General features: G+C 39.8%; 2 protein-coding genes across 5 annotated transcripts in view; both read left to right on the forward strand.

The window, feature by feature from the left end:
* The first annotated feature begins 103 nt into the window (after positions 1-103).
* On the forward strand, positions 104-14,302 carry LOC106942820 (uncharacterized). The gene is made up of 8 exons (XM_015026159.1): positions 104-303; positions 559-669; positions 1,197-1,318; positions 4,144-4,366; positions 5,357-5,502; positions 8,922-9,066; positions 10,783-10,927; positions 13,581-14,302. The coding sequence occupies exons 1-8, from the start codon at positions 273-275 to the stop codon at positions 13,666-13,668; spliced, it is 1,011 nt and encodes a 336-aa protein (XP_014881645.1). The 5' UTR covers positions 104-272; the 3' UTR covers positions 13,669-14,302.
* Positions 14,303-18,499: 4,197 nt separating this feature from the next.
* Positions 18,500-25,809, forward strand: part of cadm4 (cell adhesion molecule 4) — a 263,132-nt gene continuing 255,822 nt past the window's right edge. The window contains exon 1 of one of the 4 annotated variants that reach the window (XM_015026188.1): positions 18,500-18,646. In XM_015026188.1, coding sequence (XP_014881674.1) covers positions 18,529-18,646 — 118 coding nt within the window. In that variant the 5' untranslated portion in view covers positions 18,500-18,528. Of the gene's footprint in view, positions 18,647-19,644; positions 19,994-25,809 lie in introns of those variants that run through there. The other 3 variants (XM_015026201.1, XM_015026186.1, XM_015026209.1) reach the window with 3 other exon arrangements.

Below are 25,809 nucleotides of genomic sequence, written 5' to 3' on the forward strand. Positions count from 1 at the left end.
TGATCTTTAAAACTAGATCAATAATAGATCTCTTAAATGACGCAGTTTGCTATGGTGTGCGACCAAGACAAAACATTTATTTCAACTTCTGCTTTGAGCAAAAGTTCAAAATAAATGTAGCGTAAAATGCTGGCTTGTTTGGTGTTACATATCACGCCTAAAAACCACCAAAGCATGTGAGGGTTGGTTTCAATTTCAGGTGAAGATACAGAAAAACACCTAAACGTGGTAGGCGCTGTTCCGTTTAGATACAACTGACGCACTGAGAATAAATGAAGATTATTGGAGCAGCGACAGCTGCAGGTACTGCTCACATAACAATTCACGCATAAACGCACATCAGCTTAATATGAACCCCGAGAAATATTAAGCTGTGTCTCGGCTGAATAGGTAAAACTTTACCTATTCAGCCCGATTTATTTTCGCTTTTAAAACGAAAATAATGAGTACGGGCTTATAAAAATTCAAACTGTTTTGAACGCACTTCCTGAAAAGAAGAGGAAAGCCACGCCTATCCTGAGATCTACTAATACAAAGCAAACTTTCATTTCTGTTTAGTAGCTGCGCAGGACGTCAACATTTGTTTCTCAAACTCTAGAAAGCTTTTTCTTACAGCCATGAAAGCCCTTCTACTTGTTGCATTGGTGGTCGTGATTCATGGCACTAATGGTAAATATGTTTATTGTGTTTCAATGTTTTACAGTTGTTGTAAAAGAGCGTGGTGTGTTCTTTTTTACTCAAGATTTTGAGTTCATTACTCAAAAAGCCCATATTTTATAGTCTATTTAGCTTTAGAAAGATCTCGATTTGTTGTTGTCTAAGTAATTCTTTCTCTCGAGGAAACACTTTGTTTTCTCACCTGGCTCTCTCAGAAAAAGACAGGAACTTGCTCCTAGAAATATTGAGGCCGAATATTTTAATGTTTTATGCGCACTTGTTTAGTTAATAACAGCGGAAAATTTTGCGGAATGTTGTCAAGCCATTAGAGCCTAAGGTGGTAGAAAACTGGTCAAACTGGTTTCAGATCATAGCATCAACAGATGCATGTTTCAGGAGTGTGCTACAGATCTCAACAATGCATTGCAGATTGGTAATATGTACAGTCACAAGGTGGTTGGATCCCTATTGTGTCAACAATGCTTTTATTCATCCAAACTGTAATCATTAACCTGTATATCTGTTATGTCCATATGCAGCAACTTTGATCATCAAAGGCCCAACTGAGCCGATTCTGGAGGGCGAGTCAGTCACACTGGAATGCCTGTACACAGACTCTGACCTCAATGTCAGCCAGGTTCACTTTGAGTACCTTCCTCCGGTGAGTTGTGGTTGTTATGTGAGAGGGTGGAAATAATATGGCCTTAGGGTGTTTGCCAAAGGCTGAAGAAAAAAAACTGGACCTCGCAGATATGCAATTGTGCTGTAACAGGCAATATCTGTAACTGTTCAAACATGTAGTAACTCATATAGAGTCGGACTAATGTTGCAATTGCTCAGGGACTCCTACAAGGAAAAATCCTGAGGAGTTAAATATTAAATAAATGATATAGCAATGCTAATTTAACCATTTATGTCACTTGTGCTTGCGCTTTAAATGATACTTAATGCACACTAACTAAATGGATCTACTCTCCATTCTTTCCTGTGGCTTTGTCCTTTCCTCCTTGGCTTTCTCAAGTCAATGATAATGTTGTGTTGTTTATATACAAGGAAGTCCGCTTTTTTTATTTAGATTTCCCAGTTGGAAATACATTAAGAACATTACCTGAGGTCTGAATTGTGTCTGGGGAAGTTAGAGTTTTCAGAGGAGCCTTAACTTCAGTGTTCAGAAAGTCTTTGACATATATATATATATATATATAGTACACAGTGAAATCTACAGGTATAAACTGTTTATAAATATTTAAGATGGTTTGCATTCAGTTAAACCAAGGACACATATAGTTTGGTAAAATACTCACATCAGATGCATGTTTTTTTTGTATTTAAGCATGTAATGGGTAGAAGCACACTTTTATTGATTTGTATTGATAATAGTAACTCTAACCAAAACAATGATCAATTTCCACTATTTTACAACTTGCAACCTGAACGTCCTCTACTGTGGTGATTTTCTAACATCCAAGCTTTGCCTTCCAAGACAAATTAAAATGAAGAATAATTTAGACGGGAGTGAATCCCACATTCAAATTCAGTTTAAAGCCTTGGCTCTTTGAGATGTTACTCGAGAATTGTTTTGCTTTCCAGACCACTTTTGTACAATGTTTCACCATCGAAAAGTTCACTGAACTCAGCTCAGTCACATGATGTGATACTTCATACAGTCTAATTTGTATAGGTCCAGGTATTCCCCTTTGTTTGGGGAATTTTCCAGCTGGAGTAAAGTTCAAGCCATTCACTTTCATTTTACAGTAAAGTGTCATATTCCTATTACTTTTAGATTACAACCAAATTACTGTCAAATATAGATTGATATGTAAAATGTAAAATCTAGCAAAATACAGTGATGCAGATATTGCACTGTGTGCACTAAGAAAACTTTACAGTTTAATTTTAAAACAGTTTCATTAAATGTTATTGTCTCTTGAACACAGCACATTTTTCACTTGATATATTTTAGAGAATTTTTGAATGTTGCCTCTGTAAACTGAGGCAACTTTCTGCTTTGAAAGCAGATTGTCAAACATGCTTGAAAATATGCTTTCTGCTCTGTTTTATTTTGACTGTTCTCTGATCTGGTATGCAGATAGGTTTCTTTAATTAATTTATCACTGAGGCATTGTGGTATAAAGGTTATCTTATTTAATTCAAAAAGGCAACATTGTTACATATTTTACAACTGGTATTACTGGGTGGATCCAGATTTTGATCATTGTGCAACTGCACTCTGTGTGCTTCAACATTGTGCTTCCATATAGTCAGAAGAATGTAACTTCCGTGATTTTTGAAATTAGTATTTTATTAATCAAATGCCTTTGCATAGAAATGTAATATATCACCTGAATTTGGCTGATACATTTTTGCTGAGATTTTAAGTTAATCATAGTGCACGAAAGTCCATTAACAGATTAAAAGAGTGCCTTGTAATACAAGTACTCAAAACCTTTAGGATTTTTCACATTCTCTCACACTGAATCAACAGTCTACAATGCATTTCATTCAGCTTCCATTTGAGAAACAAACACTAAGTAGCTATAGCATTATAAGGGAGAGGACAGACTATGATTTTGCCTCTGCAAAAACTGACATATTTTTAACCAACTTTGCACATATGACGGCTGAAAAGTTTCTTCAGTCCTTTTACAAAATGACTAGAACTCAGCCAGATTTGGTGGAGAGGTGAGCATCTGTGAACATCAGTATTCAAGTGTTTCCAAGGATTATTGTGTGAAGACAACCAAGAATCTGTTTGCCAAAGCAATTTACAAATCAAATAGTTTGATTTTTTGGGTCTCAACTAACCAGAGCACACTCTATCACATGTTTGTTGTGTCTTCTTCGTAGTTTGTGGCAAAGGTACAAATGGTGCTTCTTGATTCTAACCCTTTGATTCTAACATAACAAATGTCCCCTAACCCTAACCCCTGTTAACGCTTCTGCGCTAACAGGGAGTTAACAGGGGGTTAACTCCACCCTGTTAACTCCCCCCCTGTTATGTTACTGGGACATAACAAATGTCCCACTAACAGATTCTCCTTTGAGTTTCTGATGTTTGCAGCTCCTCCATAGCTCCTTTGGCTGTTTCTCTGGTTAATACTCTGGCTGTCAGTCAGCCTGTCAGCTTCGGTGAAATATAATGTTTGAAGAGGTTTATAGTTCTGCCATACTCTTTCACTTTTCTTTTTAAATGAACAGTGATATGTTCAAAGTTCTATGTTTTATGACCTGACATTGGTTTAAACCTATCTCTACTATCTCAACCTGTTGTTATTTGTGTTCACAGTGCTTCATCACCCAAGTAAAATGTGCTGATACATGTTTGTGGTTGCTCGTGCTAAGATCATTTATAAGACACTGTAAATACTGTAGTATCTGAATTTACACCTGTTACGCTGTTTGATTTTCAGGCAGTTTGATTATGTTGTGATATTCTGAAAGATAAACCGTTATTGTCTCTTTCGTTTTTGTTTTTTCTCTTCTCAGTACCAGTACTCAAGGAGCTTGTGGCGTAAAGTTTGGGGGTCCAGCATGGGCAGGTGGTTTTGCGGAGGGGATTATTTTTACGGCGAGGAGGAGGAAAAAAGCGGACTTCTTCAGATTCCCTACCCGACAAGGTTCTCTGGGGTGCCCTTCCGTTGTGTGTCAGACAATGAAAACACAACTGCTCCAGACAATGCGTCTGAGCCTCTGACCTTCAAAGTCCAATGTGAGTTTCTTGGTTGCAGTGGGAGGGTTTGACTTATTGATGCTGTCCTCTTAAACTGTGCACATCAATGATATTTACAGTCAGATTTAGCTGTTGGTGTTATTAATGTTTTACAGAAGTGAGATAAAGATCAAATTATTATGTGACGCAAATTAACTAGAAGTTTCGCTCTTCAAAAAGGAAATGTGACAAATTGCGAGTTCCATTTCTAACAAAGAAGAACACATAACATTCCAACACAGAAGTTGTTGACTATATGACTAAACAGAAGGTGCCTGAAACATATGCCCTCGTGTTTGCAAGCACCAGGAAGTAAACACAATGGATTCCTCTCAGTGAACATGTATTTTGGAGGCTGCAGCAGTCATAAAACAGCACATGCTAAAGATCCAATGCAAATGCTGTTACCCAAGAAAGGTTGAGCTATTTTCATTTTGTGCTTTAGGCAAACATGAAGGCACTGCACTGGTTAGGCTCCGGTTTAAAACTACAACACCAATGTGGGAGACTTGCATTAAGTATCTTTTGTGTAGCTGGCCACGATTTGTCCTCTGTCTTCTCAGTGGCTATCATATCGACCCTGATGCTGTTTGATCGGCTCCACAGCCTCATGGGAGGAATCAATAGGAGGAAAAGATTAGAATGAGCTATAGGATGGAAGGAGGCAGAGAGCTGTATGGACGTGGGCCATCTATTGAAATGGAAGAGAAAATGAGCCATTATTCACAACACTGCCTCTCTAAAGACTTCGATAAGATGAAGCCTATCATCGTTACTATTGATCACTCGTAACAGTCAGCATCTATTGGAGGCATTGGAGGCCACATGCTCTCAACTCTTCTTGAAACATCTGAGATTGTTCCAGATACTAATCCGGACAACATATGTTTAGTCACCTCCCAAATAGTCAGACAGGTTACCTCAGCATGCGTTGAATTAGTTGCTTCATTAATGCCTAATCATGCTGTCTCATCTGCACTGTGTCTCCAGATATGAGAGAACTGTCGGTGTCCATGGAAGGCTACAACAACTACCTGGGCGTCCCGCAGGACCTGAAGGTGCGGCTCGGGGATGATGTAGAGCTGAAATGCTCGGCAAGCTCGTCAGAGGAGCCAAGCTACTACTGGCAGAAAGAGGTGAGAAAACCTCGGGTATGCACACAGTGCTGGTGTCCTCATTATACTTTTGGAAACTTGTCAGTCTCTCTTCCTCCTCCCATCTCTGGATGTGACCTCTTTATATTTTCTTTTTACCCTCTTCTCTTTCCAGCCTCACCAGGTCTCTGCCGCCCTCTTGGCTTTGTGCAAGCCTTCTATTAATTGTCTCTCCTCCTCCAGCACATCTCTGTTTCTCTCCCTGACTTTCTCAAGTTTCTTTAGTCTCCCCTTGCTTGCCGTCTCTCTCTCTTTAAGTGACTGGTTGGCTTAGCCTCACCTCTCGCTGGGAATTGCAAGCTTGCCCACTTACAGAGGATTAATAGTTTAATGAGGTCTAGACAAGAACCAGTCAACCTGAAAACAATTATGTGGATAGATTTCTAATTATTTTTGCAGTGTTTGGTTAACTGGCATTGAATAATTCAGCTAGGCTCTTCACTGAACTAAGAAAGTGTTGCTGAAAGGAAATTAAGATGTCTCGCTTTAAAATGCCAGAGTGACAATTGGCATGTAGAACAAGATGAATCTCTCTGACTAATCACATTTTTGAAGAACACGGGTAGGCAGGTGATACACCTAGTACATGTGGTGGGTTTTAAAGGTACAGGTGCCTAAAAATAAGTTAGAAATTTTGCATTTTGGGGTCTGGTGTCTCTTATTTTCATCTTCAAGATGTTCCACAGATTCTCTAGAGGGCTTCGGTCAGGGCCAGTCAAAGCATAGTGATGCCACAGACATTAATACAACTATTGGTACTTTTTGACAACGTGGACAGGTGTTAAGTCTTAGCTACTCCTTATCCATTGGCAATGATATCTTTGTTTCAGGGCTGACTTGCACAAGAAATATGACATTTCATAACGGTTGCTCTGACTCTAGCTGCAGTCCCCTCCTTGTGACTATTTCTTTCTCAATCCTCTGGTTATGCTAATTGATTGTGAACCTCTTTTACCAAAGTTCACAATTAACCTTAGCAAAAAAGCTCTGTCAGCTTCATTAGCAACAACCATTTGGGGCTTATTCTCCTTGTTGAGAGTATTGATGACTGCATGAGGGGGAAAAAAATGTTTTCATTGGTCTTCTGTGACCAATAAGTAGGATTTAAAGTTTTCATTAGTTGAAAACCAGGGACATTAAAATTCACACCAATAATTGCTTGAAATACATCTATCCCTCTTTGTGTCATGAACCGATAAAAATGTTTGAATCTTTGGTTGTTTTGTAGTTTGATTTGATTCTAGTTTCATTATTATTTTGAATCGTTTCTTATTTTGGTTAGATCAGTTTTTCTTTAGATCAGTGCTTTCTTAGTGATTTCAGTTTATTATGTTTACTTTTGTTTCTAGTTATTTTTAGTTACACTAGTTTAATTATGTTTAGTTTGCTNTACTNTTAGATTTATTACGTAATTTCTTGCGTACTCTCCCTGAACCCCTGTGCCACTTTCTCTCTCTTTCTCCCTCTTCTCAGTCTGTCTTCTGCTCTTTCCTCTCACAATCAGCCCCTGTCCATTGTTTCAACACTTAGCACCTCTTTCTCAGTCACTCCTCAATGGTTCCTCCCATTACTTCCTCATTCTAACCCGTGTTCTCCTCGTGTCTCCTTGCTGGTTTGTTTTCCTTGGATTTTTTGGTTTGTGTTTCTGCCCTGGATCCCTGTGATTTCTGTTCAATTCATTGGTCGCCTCTCTCTCTCTCTCTCTCTCCATTTGGGTCCTGTATCAGCCATCACCGCAACATGTCAGTAATATTAGTTTATTTATTTTTTTATTGAATTGCTGTAATATATTACCTAATAGAATAGATACTTAATTGTGAAAATTTGGAACCTGCCATTTACATCAACTTATGAACACCAAAACAGAAAAGATCTGTCAAAACACTTTTAACCAAAAAAACATATAATATAGAATTAAAAACGACATCCCCTGTAGTTCATGGCTTTCTGCATGTTATTTAATTATATGCCAGGATAATCAGTTTCTCAAAAAAAAAAAAATCTTTTGGCACAAAGGACTTTTTTATGTTATTCCTGCATCTTCACTGTCAAAAACTGCACTATCTTAGCAAAAATGTCTCCAAATCCTGTTTATATTTATAAGGGCAGATATGTTTGCTCACTTTTCTCATTTTTGTTTTCATTCTCAATACGTTGACTTGGGTTAATGCTTCCTAAAGGGTCATCACTAATCCAGGTTTTAAATGGGTTTACAAGTCCAAATCCAATTCAGTGGACTTGTCACAGCGCTAAATCTGTTTGTCCTCTACATGATCTCATATAGGGCTTTAAGGTTTTTGTCATTATCTGCCAACAATGCTCTGCTGTCACTTTTAGTGAGGAGTAATAATCTTAGAAAAGACAGGCTGGTTTTGTATATATGAGCTTTCAGAAAAGTCACATTCAGAGAAATAAAATGGAGTCATAGAAGTGTCTCTATTCACACGTGATTAGAGGTAATTTTTCTGTAAACGTGCATAAAAACCCCTCTGTGTCTTTGACAAGAGTGGATGTTGGGCAGAAAGCGTCCCAGTTTGACAGGCAGGCGGTGTGAGTGCTTTGGCCCCCAGAAATGACAGCAGGACAGAGGCAGGAACGACATACTGCTTTTGGGCGCCAGTGGATTTGCATACAAAATGCTGCTTTGGCCAGACCTGGCCTTTATGGGAAATCCTCTTAATTCAGATCCATTCAAACTGAAATGGACTTTCTTGGCAGGAACTGTAGCTCCCAAGAGCCAAGTCATTTGCATGGTGTAATGTTTTTTCTTTGTTGTTTCTTTTTTTTTACCCCACTCTTCTCCATTCATTGTTCTTCCAATCCTCGTGTTTGGCCTATTATTTGTTCCCCCTATGTTAGGCTCTACCTCATAATAGTGCTGCTATATCTGTGTCGACAATTCTTGCCGCTCCCCTGCCATCTCATTATGTGTTGTGTTAACAGTGAGCTCTTGCAGCATCATTCTTCGTGGATGATGCTGTTATCTGGGTTATTGACTTGTGTCGATGTAAGTTTGCTCATTGGGATTACTGCTCAGGTAAATAAAGTTCATTTAAGACTTTTGGGACAGCTCCCTGAAAAACTCACACCAGCAGAACTTTTTTGTATCTCTGTCTCCATCAGAGTTTCAATATTTCTTTTCGTCTTGCTCTAATTTACTATGTCCCACTGCTCATCCCTCTGCAGAACACCAAAAATAACTACTCTGTTCTCCATTACCACCTGTTTTCCCTCAGATTTTCCTCACTGTTTGTGTTTGACATCCCCGAGTTTCCTCTTTATTTTTCTCCTTTGTCAGGGAGCATCAATTGCTCTTAATTTGTATTCTTGCAGGGCTGAAAACAACCTGACCAATATAACACTCCCTTTCTTAAAACCTCTTTTCTTTCCCTTTCTTGCAGGGTAATGACTGGATCCTGCCTTCCTCTACACTCACACTGAAGAAGGTGAGCGAAATGGATGAAGGACAGTACACCTGCATGGCTACACATCCTTCTGTGAAGTCCCTCACCAAGAAGCGCACCATCAGCATCACCCTGCTGCCTGGTAAGTTGGGCGATCGTTCCTCGTCGTCATCCTAGCCAAGTCCTAAAAGTTTTTTCACCTCTTCCTCTTTCTGAAGAAAGACTGGGCTTTTCTTCACAACTGCATGGGGAATTCATTTCTCAAAAGAAATCTGTGCTAATCTATTGGTTCTTCTATCAGCCACTTAAATGTCACTGTAAAGGTCAGCTCATGCGGATGTTCTTGCATCATGAGACAGGTACAAAAAAGTTTTCTGTTTCATGTCCATACATTTATGGGAACCAAGGGAAAGTTAGGCTTTCATATCGAGGCAGAAGAAAAAGGATGTGATGTTCCTCAGAACTTCCGGAGGTAAAGATGTTTACCAAAACTCCCTACGTAGAATGGGTGAGAAATAAAACCGCATGTAAAATGTCATATGAGATGATCACATATGACAGAATATACCCTACATTTAATAAATGCTCTAACAAACTGCATCACATCAAAAGTGTGAAAATTTTAAGATTTAAAGAAAGCAGTTATTATCTATGACCTTCCAGTGTTTTTTTCCCCTTTTGACTTAATTATTAGGTCAAATTCATTAAATGTTCACATCAGTTGATTTAGTAATAGATTCAAATATAAACATGAAGTAAATATTAATTTACAAAAATGAATATTCATTTGCACAAAAAAAATCTATTCAAAGTTTTTAAATAAGAGAAAAATATTACATACAACCAATAAAAAATGTTTTAATTAAGAAATCTAATGTTATCTACACAGTAAAGAGAAATAGTATTTCCATTATTGTAGAAAAAAAATGAGATGATTTGAGACTGTCACCTTCCACAAGGAGGGTAACCCACCAAAGGCCAGAAGGATTGTGGTCACAGGAGGGTTTATCAAAGTATACAAGTGGAAAGTTGGGTGGAAGGAAAAAATGATAGAAAAAGATGAACAATCAATTGGGATAACTGCAGCCTTGCGAGGACTGTGAAGCATAGCCCGTTCATAAGGTTGGGAGAAATACATAAAGTGTGGACTGTGGCTGGAGTCAGGTATCACTGACCTGTCTGTTGTTAATTATTAATTTACTGCAGTTTTAGAATTTTCAACCAATAGGATTTATTAAATTACTGGTGTTAAAGTAGTGTGTTCCAATTGGGATTGATGAATACCACTGCCATGAATCATTGGTGCTCCTTTTATGTCTGGTTATTTCTTTGGAGTAATTATTAAACTCATCTCTGCATATTGGAATGTTATGTGGTCCTCCCTGATGTCTTGGAGAGACTTCACCTCAAACCTCTCTGGTTCCTGAAGGAGTCCACTACATCAGCTGCACAAACCTTAGGCAAATATTCTCTGTGTGACTACACAGCAATCCTCTTAGCACACTGTGCACAAGAAGACAAAGGATTTTTTTCCTGCATTTTTTTTTTCAGCATTTGTTTGTTTTGTCCAAAACTGCAAAGACCAGATTCAGAAAAGTCAATTATTTTGACTTTTTATGTAAACTGGAAATCCTGGAACTTCCAGGGTGTAATCTCCCGTTTTTTGTTTTTTTTTTTAGAAATTCTAACACGCAGACTTTGTACAGGTCAGTGTGATGACTTGTGTGAACACCCGACATGGTTTCTCTTGTATTCAAGCAGGGAGTTGCCTGGAGATACTTTTTGCCTCGAGGTATTATGAGGTGTGCTGATTTTAGATTCTCTGTCATGCACGTCTCCCTTCATGTCTGTCCCACAGAGGATGCTGCCTGGTATGAGACTACTAATGGGCGAGTCTGGTTGATGACCTCCGCGGCTGCAGCCTCTCTGGTCGTGTTCATCCTCTCTGTGAGTGTGTTCCTGTGCCGCAGGGCCAAGCAGGTCAGGAGCAGCAAGGGCCCCATGTAAGTAACCATTGTTGGAATTTTTGTATCTCCTTATTTTCCAAACAGGTGTCTTCACATACTATAAAAGCCTCTGGTTTTAAACAACACAATTCAGATTAATTTCCCTGCCAATTCAGAAACAAGTCAGCCGCTCCCAGTCAGAAACAACCAATCAGAGCCAGGGGGAGGGTCTTAGAAGTATCAATCTCACTTGTGATATGTTATACTGTCATGACATGGTGACAGATTTAAGAAATATGTGAAAAAATAAATAAATAACTGGAACAATAAGCAGCATTTCCCTCACACCCTTTGTTTTGAGATAAGAATAAATTTTGATGCATAAATTGGAATAATTTTGCAATTCCTTCATTTTAGCTGTGATTTTAAGATGCCACCTTTCCAAAACAACTTGCCAGACATTTTTAATTTCATGGCCAGTGTTTGTTACATTTAACTTAAACAAAACCTATACAGAAGAGTTTGCACTCAATGTAATCCCTGGACATAAAAAAAATTGACTTGTTAAAGTAAGCATTGACAGATTAGACAAACTGAAATCAGCTGTACACTACACACCCATTTTAGGTGTTAAATCCTTGCAGGATCATATTTAGGGAATGGCCATTTCCCCCCAATTTTTGCCCAAAAGTCCCCAACTCCTGTCCAAGCATCACAAACACTGCATTTTGAAATAACCCTGCATTTTTTTTTGAGTGCATGTATTCAACCTCTCTCTCTCTCTAACATGCCCAGATTAGTTTATTTGTGGAAGAACTAGATTCTCATCATATAAACAAAGCCAGGGAGGAAGGTGATTTGTTCAGCTGCTGTCTGCCTCCTTTTCACAGGAACACTCACTGAGCCGCCGCTTTGAAATCACTTTGGTTAATAGGATCTTAAATCATGTTTCAAAAACTGATGGCTAATATGTCTTTGAATAGAGGTGAATGTGTGTGTTTATTTACTCAAAATTGCTTCCCTTTTTATCCACTACTTGGATCTCCCTCTTTGCAGTTTGCCTTTATTTTAGTTATGCCTGCAATATTTCATTTTGTCATGTGGCAGAACAAAGGCTATTTCATGTCCAGAGTTTCTGTTTGGTGTCTGCACCTTTATTTGAACCTGCCGTATGATGTCGGCTATGTGTGAGCCAGCCAGCACAACCCAGACTGAATATTAAAAATCGATCACATGTAGAGACTCTCAGCTACTTTAGCTTTAATATTGGTTAACCAGCCAGCCTCATGAATTCTTAATACCAAATCCATCTTATAAGTTATAAATAAATGAATTTCATCTAAAGCTTACACCTTGCTATTGAGTTCTTCATGGTTTCAAGTGAGAAGGAGTAATTTCTTATTATGGCTAATATTTATGGAAAGAATCTTATTGCAAAATCCTGTGCCTTGCAAAAGATTACAGAGAAAAACGTCATGTCTAATAATCGCATTGTGCTTTTTGTGGGAACAGAGTTGATCTGAAGGCAAGCACTCCTTTCTATAAGAATTAAACTGATTAAATTTTATCACACCTCCGGTTGATTCTTAAATGTCAAAAGGAAGAACACGTTTGATGCTTTGAATAGGACCTTTAAGACCTATGTCTGTCTAAGAAGGGGATACAAAATGGGAAATGGAAGAAGGTTACAGTCCATCAGAGAATCCACCATCAATCACATCAATGTCTGCTCAGAACAAAGTGCCATTTTGGATCTGAAGCATCCTGCTGACTTACAGGAGACATATGGCTGTCTCTCTGGCTTAAAGACACTATGGGACGGAGAGGACAGTCCTGCACGACAGTGATGTTGTTCTCTGTTGTTACCTTCACTTTGGATTTTGAAGCATTTTGTTAATGCAAAGAGGGAAAAAAGTTACTGCAAAATGTACTGGAGCCTGAAACACAGGTCCAAACACACCTTCTCTTGAAATAGAAAAATAAGTGTAGCATGCAGTGTAAAGGAGATTCTTGTTTTGGATAAAGATTGAGGTTTTGACCAGTGCTCCTTTTCATGTCAGGAAACATGGAGGGCAGACATTCAGATGCAGGTATAATAATGTTACTGCAAATGGAAACAAAAATGCAAACTTCATAATCTGGTATTTTGTTTATTAAGGTGAATAGCAGCTTAATAAGCAGGTAACTTTCCAACAATTTAGAATGCCAGATAACAGCCATTGATAGGCGAGTGCTAGTTTAATGCGGATATTTTTTGATAACTCATGGTTAATTTTTTCAAAATAATACAATGAGGATGGCAAACTGAAGGTTGCTTGCTAAACTCAGTAATTGTGACTCATTTGACCTTTCACATATTTCCGTATAATAGAAATAAAATATTTTTGCCTGCTGTTATCTTTGCCTTCCAAAACCATACAAATGTAATGTGAACACTATTTCTCCCACAAAAACAAAAGTTTTATCCTTCATGGCGACGTTTCCTTGACTCTCTCCCATGAGTGTTTCTTGTGAGTATACAAGTAGGTGTGCGCAAAGACACTCAGACAGCACAGAAACGGATAATTGACTTTCATATCTACAGCCACGTGTGCCTCCAGCGCTTTGTTACAGCCTATAATTTCCTCACTTATACTTTTTGAGTGCCTGCTGCGAGATCGATCCACTGATAATCTTTCTTCTCCGTCTTTCCTTGTCTTCCTCTCCGCAGTGATGACCACTCTCAGAAAAAGCCTATCTACAAATCAAGTGTGGAGTCCCTTCCCTCCTCCAGCGCGGACAAACAGCCGCTGGTGTGAATGCTCAGGCGGGGCCGCGGGATGAGAAAGTCGGAGCAAGAGAAGAGAAATGGGAAGCCACGAGGGGGGGAGCGAGAGGGGGAAGTGAATAGGGTGAGGTAAATGGGGATATTGGAAGACTGTGGAGAAAAAAATCGAAATCAGTAACAAGCTGGGTGTACAAAATAAATAATGAAACATAGTGAGGGGCAAATGATTGCTTTAGTGATGCCGTTGCAGCTTTGCTTGTGAGTGTAGACTGCAGTTATGTATCTTGAACAGAACCGTTTGGCAATTTTCTTTTCATTTACTCTGCAGTGGGGAAAATTGTAAGCTCCACCTTTGCAAAAATGAAGATGAAGATTCTTCTGCTTAAGAGCTGCAAAAGCTCCTTGTACAATTCCCTCCTTTCAGGTGCAAGCATAATTGCTCAGCTGTTTATCATAAATGAACTATTTAGGTGATAAGAGAATGGTTTAGAGTGTTGATTTGTTTCACTGTCAATTTTTTTTTCCTGTTCCCAAAAGAGGGACCATCATAAAGTACTTGGGGAAGGTTATTAGAATCTCTTTACTGTGGCAGCACTCAGCACTTCCCACTTCTAATACTGCACTTTTGGATTTCTTTGACATTAAATGGCTTTTAAAAAATATTATTTACCCACCTCCAGTGTGTCATTGATTTTGTTTCATTTTAGAGGTATAAAAAAAGGGTCCGGGGAGTATTGACAATGTGGCAAAGGCCGGACATGCACACTCGCTTGGCTGCACATCTTCTCGATCCTGTGTCTTCCTAGGTTTGCATCAACCTGTTTACTGACCTTCCTCTGCAGTCTGAGAGGTTTTACTCTTAGGGAATGATCTTTACTTAAAGTTATCCACTATTGTTCCCCCAACCCCCAACCTTTAACAAGCACAAAACTCATCCACAGTGAGCTTGACAATAATTGCATTTCCAGTACAGAAAATAAGAATCACCGTAGGGTCAAGTATAACCTTGAAACTTATCCATCTTTTACAAAAGCTGCTGCTACTTCTGCTTCGACTTGACTAAATTTAGCCTTCTATGACTTTCCAAAATACAACCATCGTATACAACAACTTCATCTTTTTAATTTTCTCCTCTGTTGCTTTGTAACCCTTACCACTGCATAACTATTCCTTATTACCACAACTGTGCTCATATTGCTGAGAATTTCATTACGCCTGTCCGTTGAAGTTATGTCGGATTTTATGCGGTTTTATTATGGGTGTGTGGTTGACCGTAGGCCGTTGTTAATAATGGGCAAAGGAGCGGTTTAACAATGACACTCCATTAACTGTTCCATGCGCCACAGAGCACAGCCCTGGATAATGTTATTAAACTGATTATTCAAGCCCCCCTGTACAGCTGCTGCAACTATCCTTTGTTGAGACTTTTGCAGACTTTCTCCACATTTCTAGTCATGAAGTAAGATCCTGCTTACTTCATGGCTCAGGTCTGGCCTTGCTGCGGAGACCAAAAATAGGAAAGCCCTTTAAACAAAACAAGGGGAAACTCAAAATGCCTTCCTGCATGTTAAATGCCAGTGAGCACCTGGTTGTTTTGGCCTTTGAGTCAGTCATGAGTGAAACCCTGAGCGCTTATAAGTTGTCTTTTTTTTTTTCTGAGGCTTCAATTGAATAGGCTCAAACGACAATGTTATCAGGACTTTGACACAGAAGAGCTGACCCTAAGGTGCAAGGGTCTGATTGAGAGGGAGGAAAAACAGTATTCTACAATAACTTTTTGACCTCTGCGGTGCCCCACGGCTGAACCACTGGACAACATCTCAGATGGAGGCAAGGCCAGTGCAGAGAATACAAAACAGCTCAATTTCTTTCTTTTTTTTCAGTGTTGCCTAGAACCTCTATGAAATATTTGTAAAAGCCTTAAATAAATTGATCTTTTATTTATGTAGTACAATATCACACTAATAATAGAATCCAACCTATTTAAGTGCATTTATCAACTGGGGGTAAAAAAAAAAAAATAAAAAAAAATCAAGTTAAGATATATTTTTTCTTGTCAAAATAACTGCTGGTGCACTTACAATATTTTTACATGATTTTGCTATGATCTAGACATTTTTGTAATGTTGTAGTCAAAGTGTTGGTTAATCAGTCATTCCAATTTATTTCAGAACTTGGAGCTGGAACACATCCAAATTCTGGTTTCAGAGGTAAACAGAACACAACAGTCAGCCACTTTTGCCTGATAATCAAGCACAGTAGCAGATATTGGTGGTTTTGACAGCATAGGCATGTGCCAAGACCTGCTGGTAAATGAGATCAATGTCTCCATAAACTCCATCAACAAATGGAAGCATGAGTTGTTCTGTAATGCTCCATTTGATGGCTACTCTAACTTTTGACTTCATAAAACCCAAGAACATGGCATGACTCTCAAAATCATCACTGGCCATGAAAAATTCACACCAAATTTTAAACACGTCAAATTCTGTACACCCTGAGCTTTTCTCAACACTCTATCACACTTCTTCCTTCCACTGAGCTTTACGCTAATATTTAAAAAGTCTGCAAAAGAGTGAATTTGTGGTTTTCATAAGCTGTAAGCTGCAGTTAGGAAATACATTGCATTATATCACTATGTTCATGCATGCAATTTTAAAAATTGTTTTAAATTGAAAATTACAAATTAACTTTTGTCAGTAATTGGGATGTATTTGTAAACATGACGTTTCAGATTTGTAGCTTTAAAGTCGGCAGCTCTTCCCTTCTGTATTTTCAGTCTGGTATAATAATCTTGCACAAACCTTTGCATACAAGGGAGCTATACATGACACTTATGTGGCTGAGGCACTTTGTTTCCATGTGCCACTGACTGCTGCTGTTCTCGTCACGGTAACTTGGTTTTGTACGTGCATCCCGCATATGCTGAATGAAAACGGCTGAAAATGAAGGAGTGCAGTTAACGGGAGAAGCAGGTGTTTTTCCCTCATTACTCCCTGACAATAACCCATCTGGTGCAGGAATGGGAGCTGCTTGCCACTGTTTCCCTGCCAACCTGGGAACAAACACTCTGGAAAATAGCTGACAAGGAAAAATTGGATGGGTTAGGAATTAGAGAATGAGTGGGGCAGAAATTATCATTTGCCAAAACAACTGAGTTAAAATGTGTCGAAAGAAATTAACGTGCTAAGTGGGAAGAGCATGAGACTGAGACTTTAAGGCTGTCTGGCTGATCCGTCAGGAGAGGTAAGATATGAAAGTTGAGAGCAACTTTATGAAAGTCAGGGGTAAAAATATTAATATCAATATACCACTTTGATGTGTTACGGCCTGAAGGAAATTCAGTCTACTTGAGCCAAAAAGGAAAAAAAATGTCTGGAGGGTTTATGACAGATGAGAGGCCAAGGCAGATTTTAAGACATATGACATGTCATTCCAGCTTTTACCTGCAGGGGGCGAAAAAGATACAGTTGAGGGAAAAAATGGATGATTCAAGCCTCACAGGCTCACAAGTACATGGTCCTTTGACAAGATTAGGGGAGGGAAGAGTCAGAGATGAGGAAAGAGAAACAATTTTCATAATGGAGCAAGTCTCTGACTGGAAAACACAATTATGGGCGAAGTGTGGCATACGGGTAAACTTAAAGAGTCCCTTTAACAGGACCTAATAGGCCCTGACTGCAGATAACCAGAAAAACAACCTGCTCCTTGGAGCAAAAGTTTTGTTTTCAGACCATTGCAATCGTTGTTTCCAAAGATTTAGCCAAATAAACTGAGATCACTCAAAGCACGGATTGCATTCATGAGTCCTTGTTTGGAACAAAAGTCAGTTTCTTCAAATTGAATGTTTTTTTAAATTAAAAATAAAATGCAACAAGATTAACTAAAGGGGTAGAGTCAACATGTTTTGATCACTAAAAAAACAAAAGTAATTTATTGTAAAGTTAAGTCTTGCAAACAGTGGAGAGCTTTCCACCTTGATAAAAATAGACAATCTACTCAGCATGGCATTTATGAAGGGTCGGGTCACTCAAGCTTTGCGAATGCTTAGGTCGCCTGATGGCCTTGCAGGCCCCAAATTCAACAACATCCTATTGCCACCACAAAAATGTGTTAATTAGCAGATAGATCAAAGAAGAAACTTTTTTCCCCTTAGTTGCACGTGAATGCATAATTAAAGATAGCTTCTCTTATCTTGACTGGTTTCTGCTTAAAAACTAATGTGAAGTGAGATATACATGGCATTACAAATAATGCCATCCAGCCAGTTTCATTTACTATTCATTTATCAGGCTAGGCAAGTTTACTTCTATGGCAAAATTCACACAGGATAATTCAACATAGTTTTCAGGAAAATGTATGATCACAGGAAGATTGCATAAAAAAAGGATAGATAGCTCTAAGCAGCAATGTAACTAATGAAATGGTGAAAATGAAACAACAAATTAGTGAGGGCATAATAAAATAAACTGGTGAACGTTAACTGACCTTCACCAGGCATCCACTGGCCTTTTGAACATGAAACAATATTATAATAACTACAAATAAAAGCATACGCTAGTTTTACTGGATCCTATTTTGACAATGAACCATTTATTCTGACATTTTTTAAACAGGCTGATTTAGCAATAGACATTATGTGGCTGTTACAATTCTTGTGTGAGTCCGTAAATAAGCCAAGAAGCAGTGCCGTAATGACGTGACGTTGGCTCCGCCCCTATGCGGAAGTAGAGGAAACCTCCAACAAACCGCATTATAACGGCAGAGGTAGAGGAACTCAGTGCCTTACCTGAAACATATTTTGAATCATGTTTGCTTCATCAGCCACAACATGCAATAAAATTCTCCAACAAGTTGTAAATCAGGTCTATAAGGTTATTTGCGGGAAACAATGGAGAAATCAACGATAAATCCCAAGTCTTTCGCCGCCAGAGGAATAATGAGGGTCACAGTCTCATTAGATGTGAGCGTGAACGCTGTGTCGGACGCATTTTGCACATTCAAAACGGGTGAGTAATGACTTAAATAATACCAGCTTGTGAAAATCTGCCTGCAGGAAAATACTTAAAAATAAACAACAGCATAAAAGGGTGCTTAAATGTAAATACTACAGTTACTTAAAGTATGTTTTCATGCTGCCATAGAGCAGCATTTTATGGACTTTTCACATAAAATCAAACATAACTTCCTTCATTTATTATTTGATTTGTCTATCAATAAGTGTTGTTTTGACAAAGCATTGGATGTTTACTACCAGTTACCTTAGATGAACATGTGACAGTTGCCATCTTTAACACTTTGTTCAATTGGATATGAGGTCGGCTGCAGAAAGTGTTTCTATCATTCTATCTAATCAACTGCATTAAGTTAGAGAAACATTCTGACCCATTCCTTGGGGAAATGTTATTGATACACTATCCATAACATTAGTTTGGCACATTCAGTTACTGTAAGGGACAGTGGTCACGGGTTGATGCAGAAATATAATTAGGTGTCAACAGCATACTGTATGATTTGTAAGAGATCTGTCATATAATCTGATCCTTATAACTTAACAGTGACCAATAGTAGAGCCATGAGGACTCCCACATATAATCTTTGTTCGTTCAGATTTATAATTACCAATTTATGCGCTCTGTATAGATGCATGTTTCCTAATCTGTAGCCCAGTCGTAAAATATTTCCAATCAACCACTTCCAGAAATAATTTAAACCTAGTTGTATTTTATTTTTTGGTTCTCAGGCCATAGAAATTGATCATCAAATAATTTATTTGCATCAAAAAAAAAAAGACTCGATAATTAATTACATTTGAGCAAATTGTTTTTAAAGGATACAACACTTTCCTGACCGATTTCCCTCCTATTTCCTTTAGCCAATATTTTTAAGCCCCAGCCCTCACTCATATTCGCAAGCCGCTTCCCCCTACACCTGGCCCTGCGCGCTGTAATTGGTCGGAAAGACACACGGGGCCCGCCCCGCTGGCAAGCTTTTCAAATATATTTACAATGTAAAACAACCGAGAAAAAACGGCAGAGCCATCATATTCGTAAGGAGAGAGCGAGGGAGAGAGAAAGTGCGCGCGTGTGACAGAGAGGAAGCGCTTCGTAAAACACACGCGCAGTTTCACGCGCGCTGTCAGACAGACACATCCAAACACAGCCACACGCGCGCGCTGTGGTGCACGGCCGCCCAGGGCTCTGTCGGAGTGTGAACCTGCGGGTTCATGACACTGATTTCTCCGGGGAAGAGGAATACTCAGGAAGATCAGAGAGGAATATCAACAATGGCTCTGAGCGTGTGGAACTACTGCGTCCCTCTCGCCATCATTATAGCCGCCTGCTTGGTGAACACCGGTAAGACTTGAGACGGAAGAGTGAGCGAGTGTGATGTGAATGGGGATGGAAGAGCCGTCAGTTTGTTGGGGGCGACTCAGTCAGCGGGCAAGTTTGCCCAAGTCCTCTCTGAGCTGAATGATGTTTCCAGCTGCTTTGGTTTATTAGGCAGCAAGTGAAGCGGGAAGGAGGAAAAGGAGCACGTGTATAAATCATAATGCTTAAAAATTCAGCACATGATAATTATTGCTAGAGTGGATTTTGCGCAATCCCGGGGTTTTATTTTAAGTGAGTCACTCTAGCTGCTGAGCTGGAAAGACCCTGGAACACCTCGATCAAGACAAAAGTGAAACCCGCGGGTTGTTGTGACTTTTCGCTCCCGCTGATCTATTTTCTGAATGGGTCTTCCCATGCTCCGATGACCCTGGTGCGTCACAGCATTTTGATTAGTCCTGTTTTTGTATGTGCACGGCAGGACTGGAGCCTGTGACATAAGTCTCCTGTGCATACTGCTCCGATTGAACACGCTGACAGCTACATGAGTGCAAATTCCCGCAGTGGATCAGACCCGTGTCAGATACAACGCTGAACAGAAGAGGAAGTGTTTGCTCTTCCTCTGATATCCCATAGAAGTGTATCTGAACAGACCTTTGATACGCCTCCTTATCAAATACAATAACATTTAACAGTCGTATTACAAACCCTCGCAGCGGCTCCCGCAGAGCACCTTATCTCGGGATGGTCCTGCACTGCTTCTTCAGGCTGATAGTACAAGTGCACGTTCTGCAAATACAGAAATTTGGATTCCAGAACAACTTTAGCCCCTAGCCATCTGCTCGGGAGGGAACAGAAGCACAAACTCATAACAAAGCCGTTTAAGTCCCACCCATAACACATAAGTGGTCGTGAATGAGATGAAGTGATGCTCACAGATGTTGCTTTGCAGGGTTTTGTCTCCAGCGTTCTGAAGGCTGTTGAAGGGTTAAGTGATAGGTCAGGTATTACCTTTGTCACTGCCACTGAAGTCATGATGTGTTTTGTTCCACACAAGAGGACCACATTGCTCCATTGCAAATTTCATGGTTGGACTGATAAGAGCCTTAGCATCGCCTGCATATTGATTTCCTCCCCAGAGAGTATTTTTGTGTGTCTCCTGTGGGATCAGGGCTGGCTGATTTATATGCATGAGCTGTAGGTGTTAGTATGTTAGTCTAAATGGAGTTCTGTGTTAGAGGTTTGTGTGTTTGTCTGAATGACGCTAGAAGCTGCTGCGTGTGCTGCTTACAGTGCAGGGTTTTGGCTAAGCTGCAGGCACCCTCAGCTGGGGGTTGCTCGCTGATCATTGTCATTAATCTAGCCTCTGACAGGAGCCGGGGGAGAAACATGAGGCTGGGGGGATTCATGAATGTTAAAGGCACAAGGTGGTAAAGATGACACTGCAAAGCTGTTTGTTTTGAAACTATTTCTGATAAAGAAAACAGCATTTGTTGTCCTTTGCCATTTTAAAGGGAATGTGGAAACTAATCAGGCTTTTCTTGGCCAGCTCTATTTGTGATTTTCTTTGAGGTTTGACCTTACTGATTCAGCTTTTTTTTTTTTTTACCTAAAATACTATAATATATGACATAAATCAGTTCAATGCAGAATCTTTCATAGACATTGTAGTTTTAATTGCAGCAAAAAAAGGAATTGCAAAATGGTTTGTAGTTTTGCATTTTTGATTGTTCCTTACCTTTGTCTGATTTTTGAAGCCAAACAAGCGCGTACAAAAGCATTGATGCGTTTATAAACCTCAATTATTCAGTTCTTTGTTTTGATTCATTTCACAGATGTCAATGTTTTCATATTCCAATCACCAATCAGACACAATAAAAGGCATATTGGCTAACTGATTGTTGTGTTGCTAGTTTTACCAGATGAAAGTTGTTATTATGCAGAGATGTATGTGTGAAGGATTCTGTTGTGAAGACTTGTCCCTCCTTTTATAGAACAAGGGGCGATGGGGATGGAGAGAATGTGGGAGCAAGAAAGGCATAAGAGAGAAATGGTGGAAGAAGAAAGTCAGGCAGACTTCACAGTGTGTCTGACAGGCAGGCCTGAGGGACACACACATGCACACACACAGTCAGCGCTGTATGCTTGTGAAGGTGCAGGCTAAAACTTCCACGTACTGTAACAAATACTCCTAACTCCACCTCTGCCGCTTAATCACCACCCTCCATCACGCCCATTTTTGCACCCCATCCCCATTCCTCTCCTTTGCCTCCATTACCGCCCGCCTTATCACCATGCGCTTTAAATCACCTCCATTTGTTTATCCGAATGTGTGCAATGAGACCCATCCGTTTGAGCTTGTTCCCCATCATCCCGCTTGGACCTTGGCTTCGGCTCCAGTGGCTGAAAAATAGCAGCAGTTGGACGTAGTTGTAGGAGGAGATTTGAATACCAATTACAGTCGGTCTAAGTGCATGTGTGCGTGTGTGTGCATGTGCTTGTGTGTTAGTGAGTGCACCCACAAACGCAGAGAAGCCACGCATAAATCAATGTCGCTCTGAGTCACAGAAGGGAAGCTTGGCACGTAAACAGACGCATCAAGGTAAATGCTGTATGTATACAACTAAAAGCATGCACACATGCATAGGTGCATAACAGATGTACACATTAGGGTTTCCTTTGAGCAGAGCAGTGTTGGTTATGTAAGAATTTGTCAGAACCCAATCTCTGCATTTGATGGTTGTCAGGCGTAGTTTGCCTTACGCAGGAGTTCAGAAACCCTTTTTAGTTTTTTTTACATATTGCGCTGGGCTTGCTATTTCTGTGCCTTTCTTTGTTGCCTAATATGCTGAAAAAGCCTTCACAGTATGGAAAGATGTATCCTTTGATCCTAACCTTGAAGGATAATTCACTCCCCTCCTCCCCCCCCAAAAAAAGGAGGGGAAAAAAACACTCATCGACAATTTAATTAAAATGAGCAAGATCTTGCATCTTTGCTCTCTGCCCTGCCATCTGCTGGTTCACGGTATAAATCAGTGCAAAATCAGATCTCCGTGTTGCTACGATGTTGTTTGTGTTCGATCCCCCTCTGATTCACTGTCTTTTGTAAGTCTAAATAATTGGACAACCGAAACTTGGCAGAGAGTGCTGCCGCGCCTGTCGACAGGAGAGAGGAAGAAATGAGGATTTTTTTAAAGGTATGCTGCCTGCTGCTGTTGTGCACAGCCCTGTTTGATCAACTGATGCAGTCCTAAAGGGCCCTGACAGGGTGGCCCGCTATCTCAGCTGAGCAACTGCCTCAGCATAAGCTCCATAGACAAATTGTGTTTCTCCCGGGGAAAGCCACAACCAAAAGAGTTACAGAGCTTATTGTGGCTTGTTTTTATTCTCCTCTGGGCTTTTATGGGTCCATTACTCAGAAGGAGAAGTCTTTAAGCTCCAAGGTTTGCACAGGTGATGCATTTTATTCAACTTGACTACTCATTTCCTCCCACTGATCAGGCATAACATTATGACCACCCTTTTTGAATGACTGCTAACATGCTATCTGGCACTAAGACATTAGCAGCAGTTCTGGAGTTTCCAAGTGAGTCCTCAATGGACGGTACTTGTTTTTACAGCTATCTAATGTTTTGTTCATTAGATATAGATCTGGGGAATTTGGAGTCCAAGCTGCAGCCTCAGATTTGTTGTTGTGCTCTTCAAATTGTTTATTGAAAAAGTCTTTTACCTTCTCAAAACAACCAACCAGAAATAATGGATTCTAATAATTTGTCACTCTTTGAGGGAGTCATCTCACTGAACGCACATGGTTCAAATACCAATTCCGAAGGCACATAAGGTGGAAAATGCCCCATGATGTGTTAGCTATTTGTAAAGCATCCAGTGTTTTCACTCTTACTCGTCTGCAGCCTTACAGCCCTAACACAACAAACTGTGATACACTGTTTAGTCTAACAGCCAACCTTACATTTAGTAATTTGTCTCTTTGATTGGACTACAGGGATTAATTTTTGCTACCGAAGTCCATCAGTGGCTACCAATGACCCTGCTGTTTGTTCAAAACTGTTCCTTCCTTGGACCACATTTGATAAAAATCAATGACGGCTGTTCAAGTCTGCAACTTAAATTTGATTCACACTTAAGCTGCAAAAATAAGTGCTTCATACTTGACTTTCACTCATGCTCTGAATACTTGTGATCTCACTCAGATTTGAGGCGTGGGGCTAGGGTCTCATGAACAGTCTTTATCTCATGTAATCAGCAATGAAAGAAAACTGGTGTGTGTATATCATGTGAGGAAATAATATGGTCCCCTCTGAGTTTACTGTGTACAAATGACTGACTGTCATGCTAATGTTACACGTGTTTGTAATGTTTTCTGGAATATGTTTTGACACTAAGTACAAGTAAAAAGAGTTTATTAAATCTTTCAAGTTTTTTGGAGTTTTATTTAATGCTGCAATCGAGCCATACACAAATTGACCAGCAATTTCAGGTCAATTTCTTGAGCTGGGGCAAAACAGTTAGGTATGTCTTAGGTATGGCCTAAAAGTTGTGAACTTGAATTGGACTTGGAGCGTAAAACTTGAGGACTTAGCTCAGAATTGTGGTGAAAGATTCAAGACTTAACTTAAATGTTCCCACTGAACTTTTGAGACTTGACTTGAACTTGGCCCCCATAGATTTTAGATCGGACTTGGTCTTTAAAATCATTTACTCATTAAATTGAGCCGAAACTGGTCACTGCCCAGCTGGAGGGGCTTCGGTTTTGGAGATGGTCTGACCCAATTTACTGGCCATCACAATTTGCTGCTTGCCAACCTGTTGAAAATCCTTAGACTCTCCAGTTATGACTGCTTCTAACACAGGTGTCATAGCAAATCATCAGAATTCACTGGATTTATACTATGTTATGCCTAATAACTGTGTAGCTTCTTGTTTTAAACATCTGCCTTTTCACTCAGTCAATAAGCTACTCTAGTACCGTAGCCTGGTCTTGATTGGATTTAATGTTTTTGCTTTGATTTTAATAGAGAAGGGAAATTAGACCTGACATGTCCTTTTGACCCCACACATCACACATCCCTTTTCACATCCTATTTACTGGAATGTGCTTCGGTTTGGGCTTCGCCTTTAGGGATAGGTTCTTGCAAACTGAAAACACAAAGCACAATGACTAAAAGGGTCACACAAAGACACCAAATGGTAATCGAATCCTTATATCTCATTTGACCATTTTTTTAATTGTCCATTAGTTAAACTTTCTGTCAATCTAATCAGGGCAAATGCTAATGTAGAAACACTCTTTATGGCGGCCACCTCATCTCCTTCCCATTACTATTCCCCAGATAGTGCTGCCCATGATTATCATAATGGTGATCTATGTCGTCCTTACGTGTCGCTTTCTGAGAACAACTGGCATTCCACCAACTTTGGTGCGCAAGTTTTTTTCGATGCAGAGTAGGACACCAAGGACATCTCCGTTTGCTGGCATCTGAAGCCTGCCAATCAATCTGGTGCTCTAAGGTTCATCTGATCTGATTGGCTTTCATGTAAAAAAAGCAAAAGCCCCAGCTGGGTGAATCTCTCACTGTGCTGTGACCCAGCGTCCCCTGAGCCAGCAGCTTTTCTCCAGCAGCTGACCCTTCTCTGTGTACATTTGTCTTTGCCTTGGGACTGTGAAATCAGTAAATAGCAGTTGTCCCGGTATAACTTCTTGGTGCAACACTCGGAGACAGTTGCTAAGTATTCTTTCTGCCAGGACACAAGGTGTACTTCTGTTAAGGCAGTCAGTACTGAATAATGGTGTAGTGAGAGGGGCTTCTGCATCTGAAAAAAAA

The sequence above is a fragment of the Poecilia latipinna genome, unplaced genomic scaffold (assembly GCF_001443285.1).
Source record: "Poecilia latipinna isolate Pla-1442-1.1 unplaced genomic scaffold, P_latipinna-1.0 Scaffold97, whole genome shotgun sequence".
Lineage (NCBI taxonomy): Eukaryota > Metazoa > Chordata > Actinopteri > Cyprinodontiformes > Poeciliidae > Poecilia > Poecilia latipinna.

Coding starts and splice junctions, on each gene's coding strand:
- LOC106942820 (XM_015026159.1), top strand. CDS start 273: ATGAAGATTATTGGAGCAGCGACAGCTGCAG. Junction 1,319..4,143: donor ACTTTGAGTACCTTCCTCCG/GTGAGTTGTGGT, acceptor TTCTCTTCTCAG/TACCAGTACTCAAGGAGCTT. Junction 10,928..13,580: donor AGGAGCAGCAAGGGCCCCAT/GTAAGTAACCAT, acceptor TCCTCTCCGCAG/TGATGACCACTCTCAGAAAA.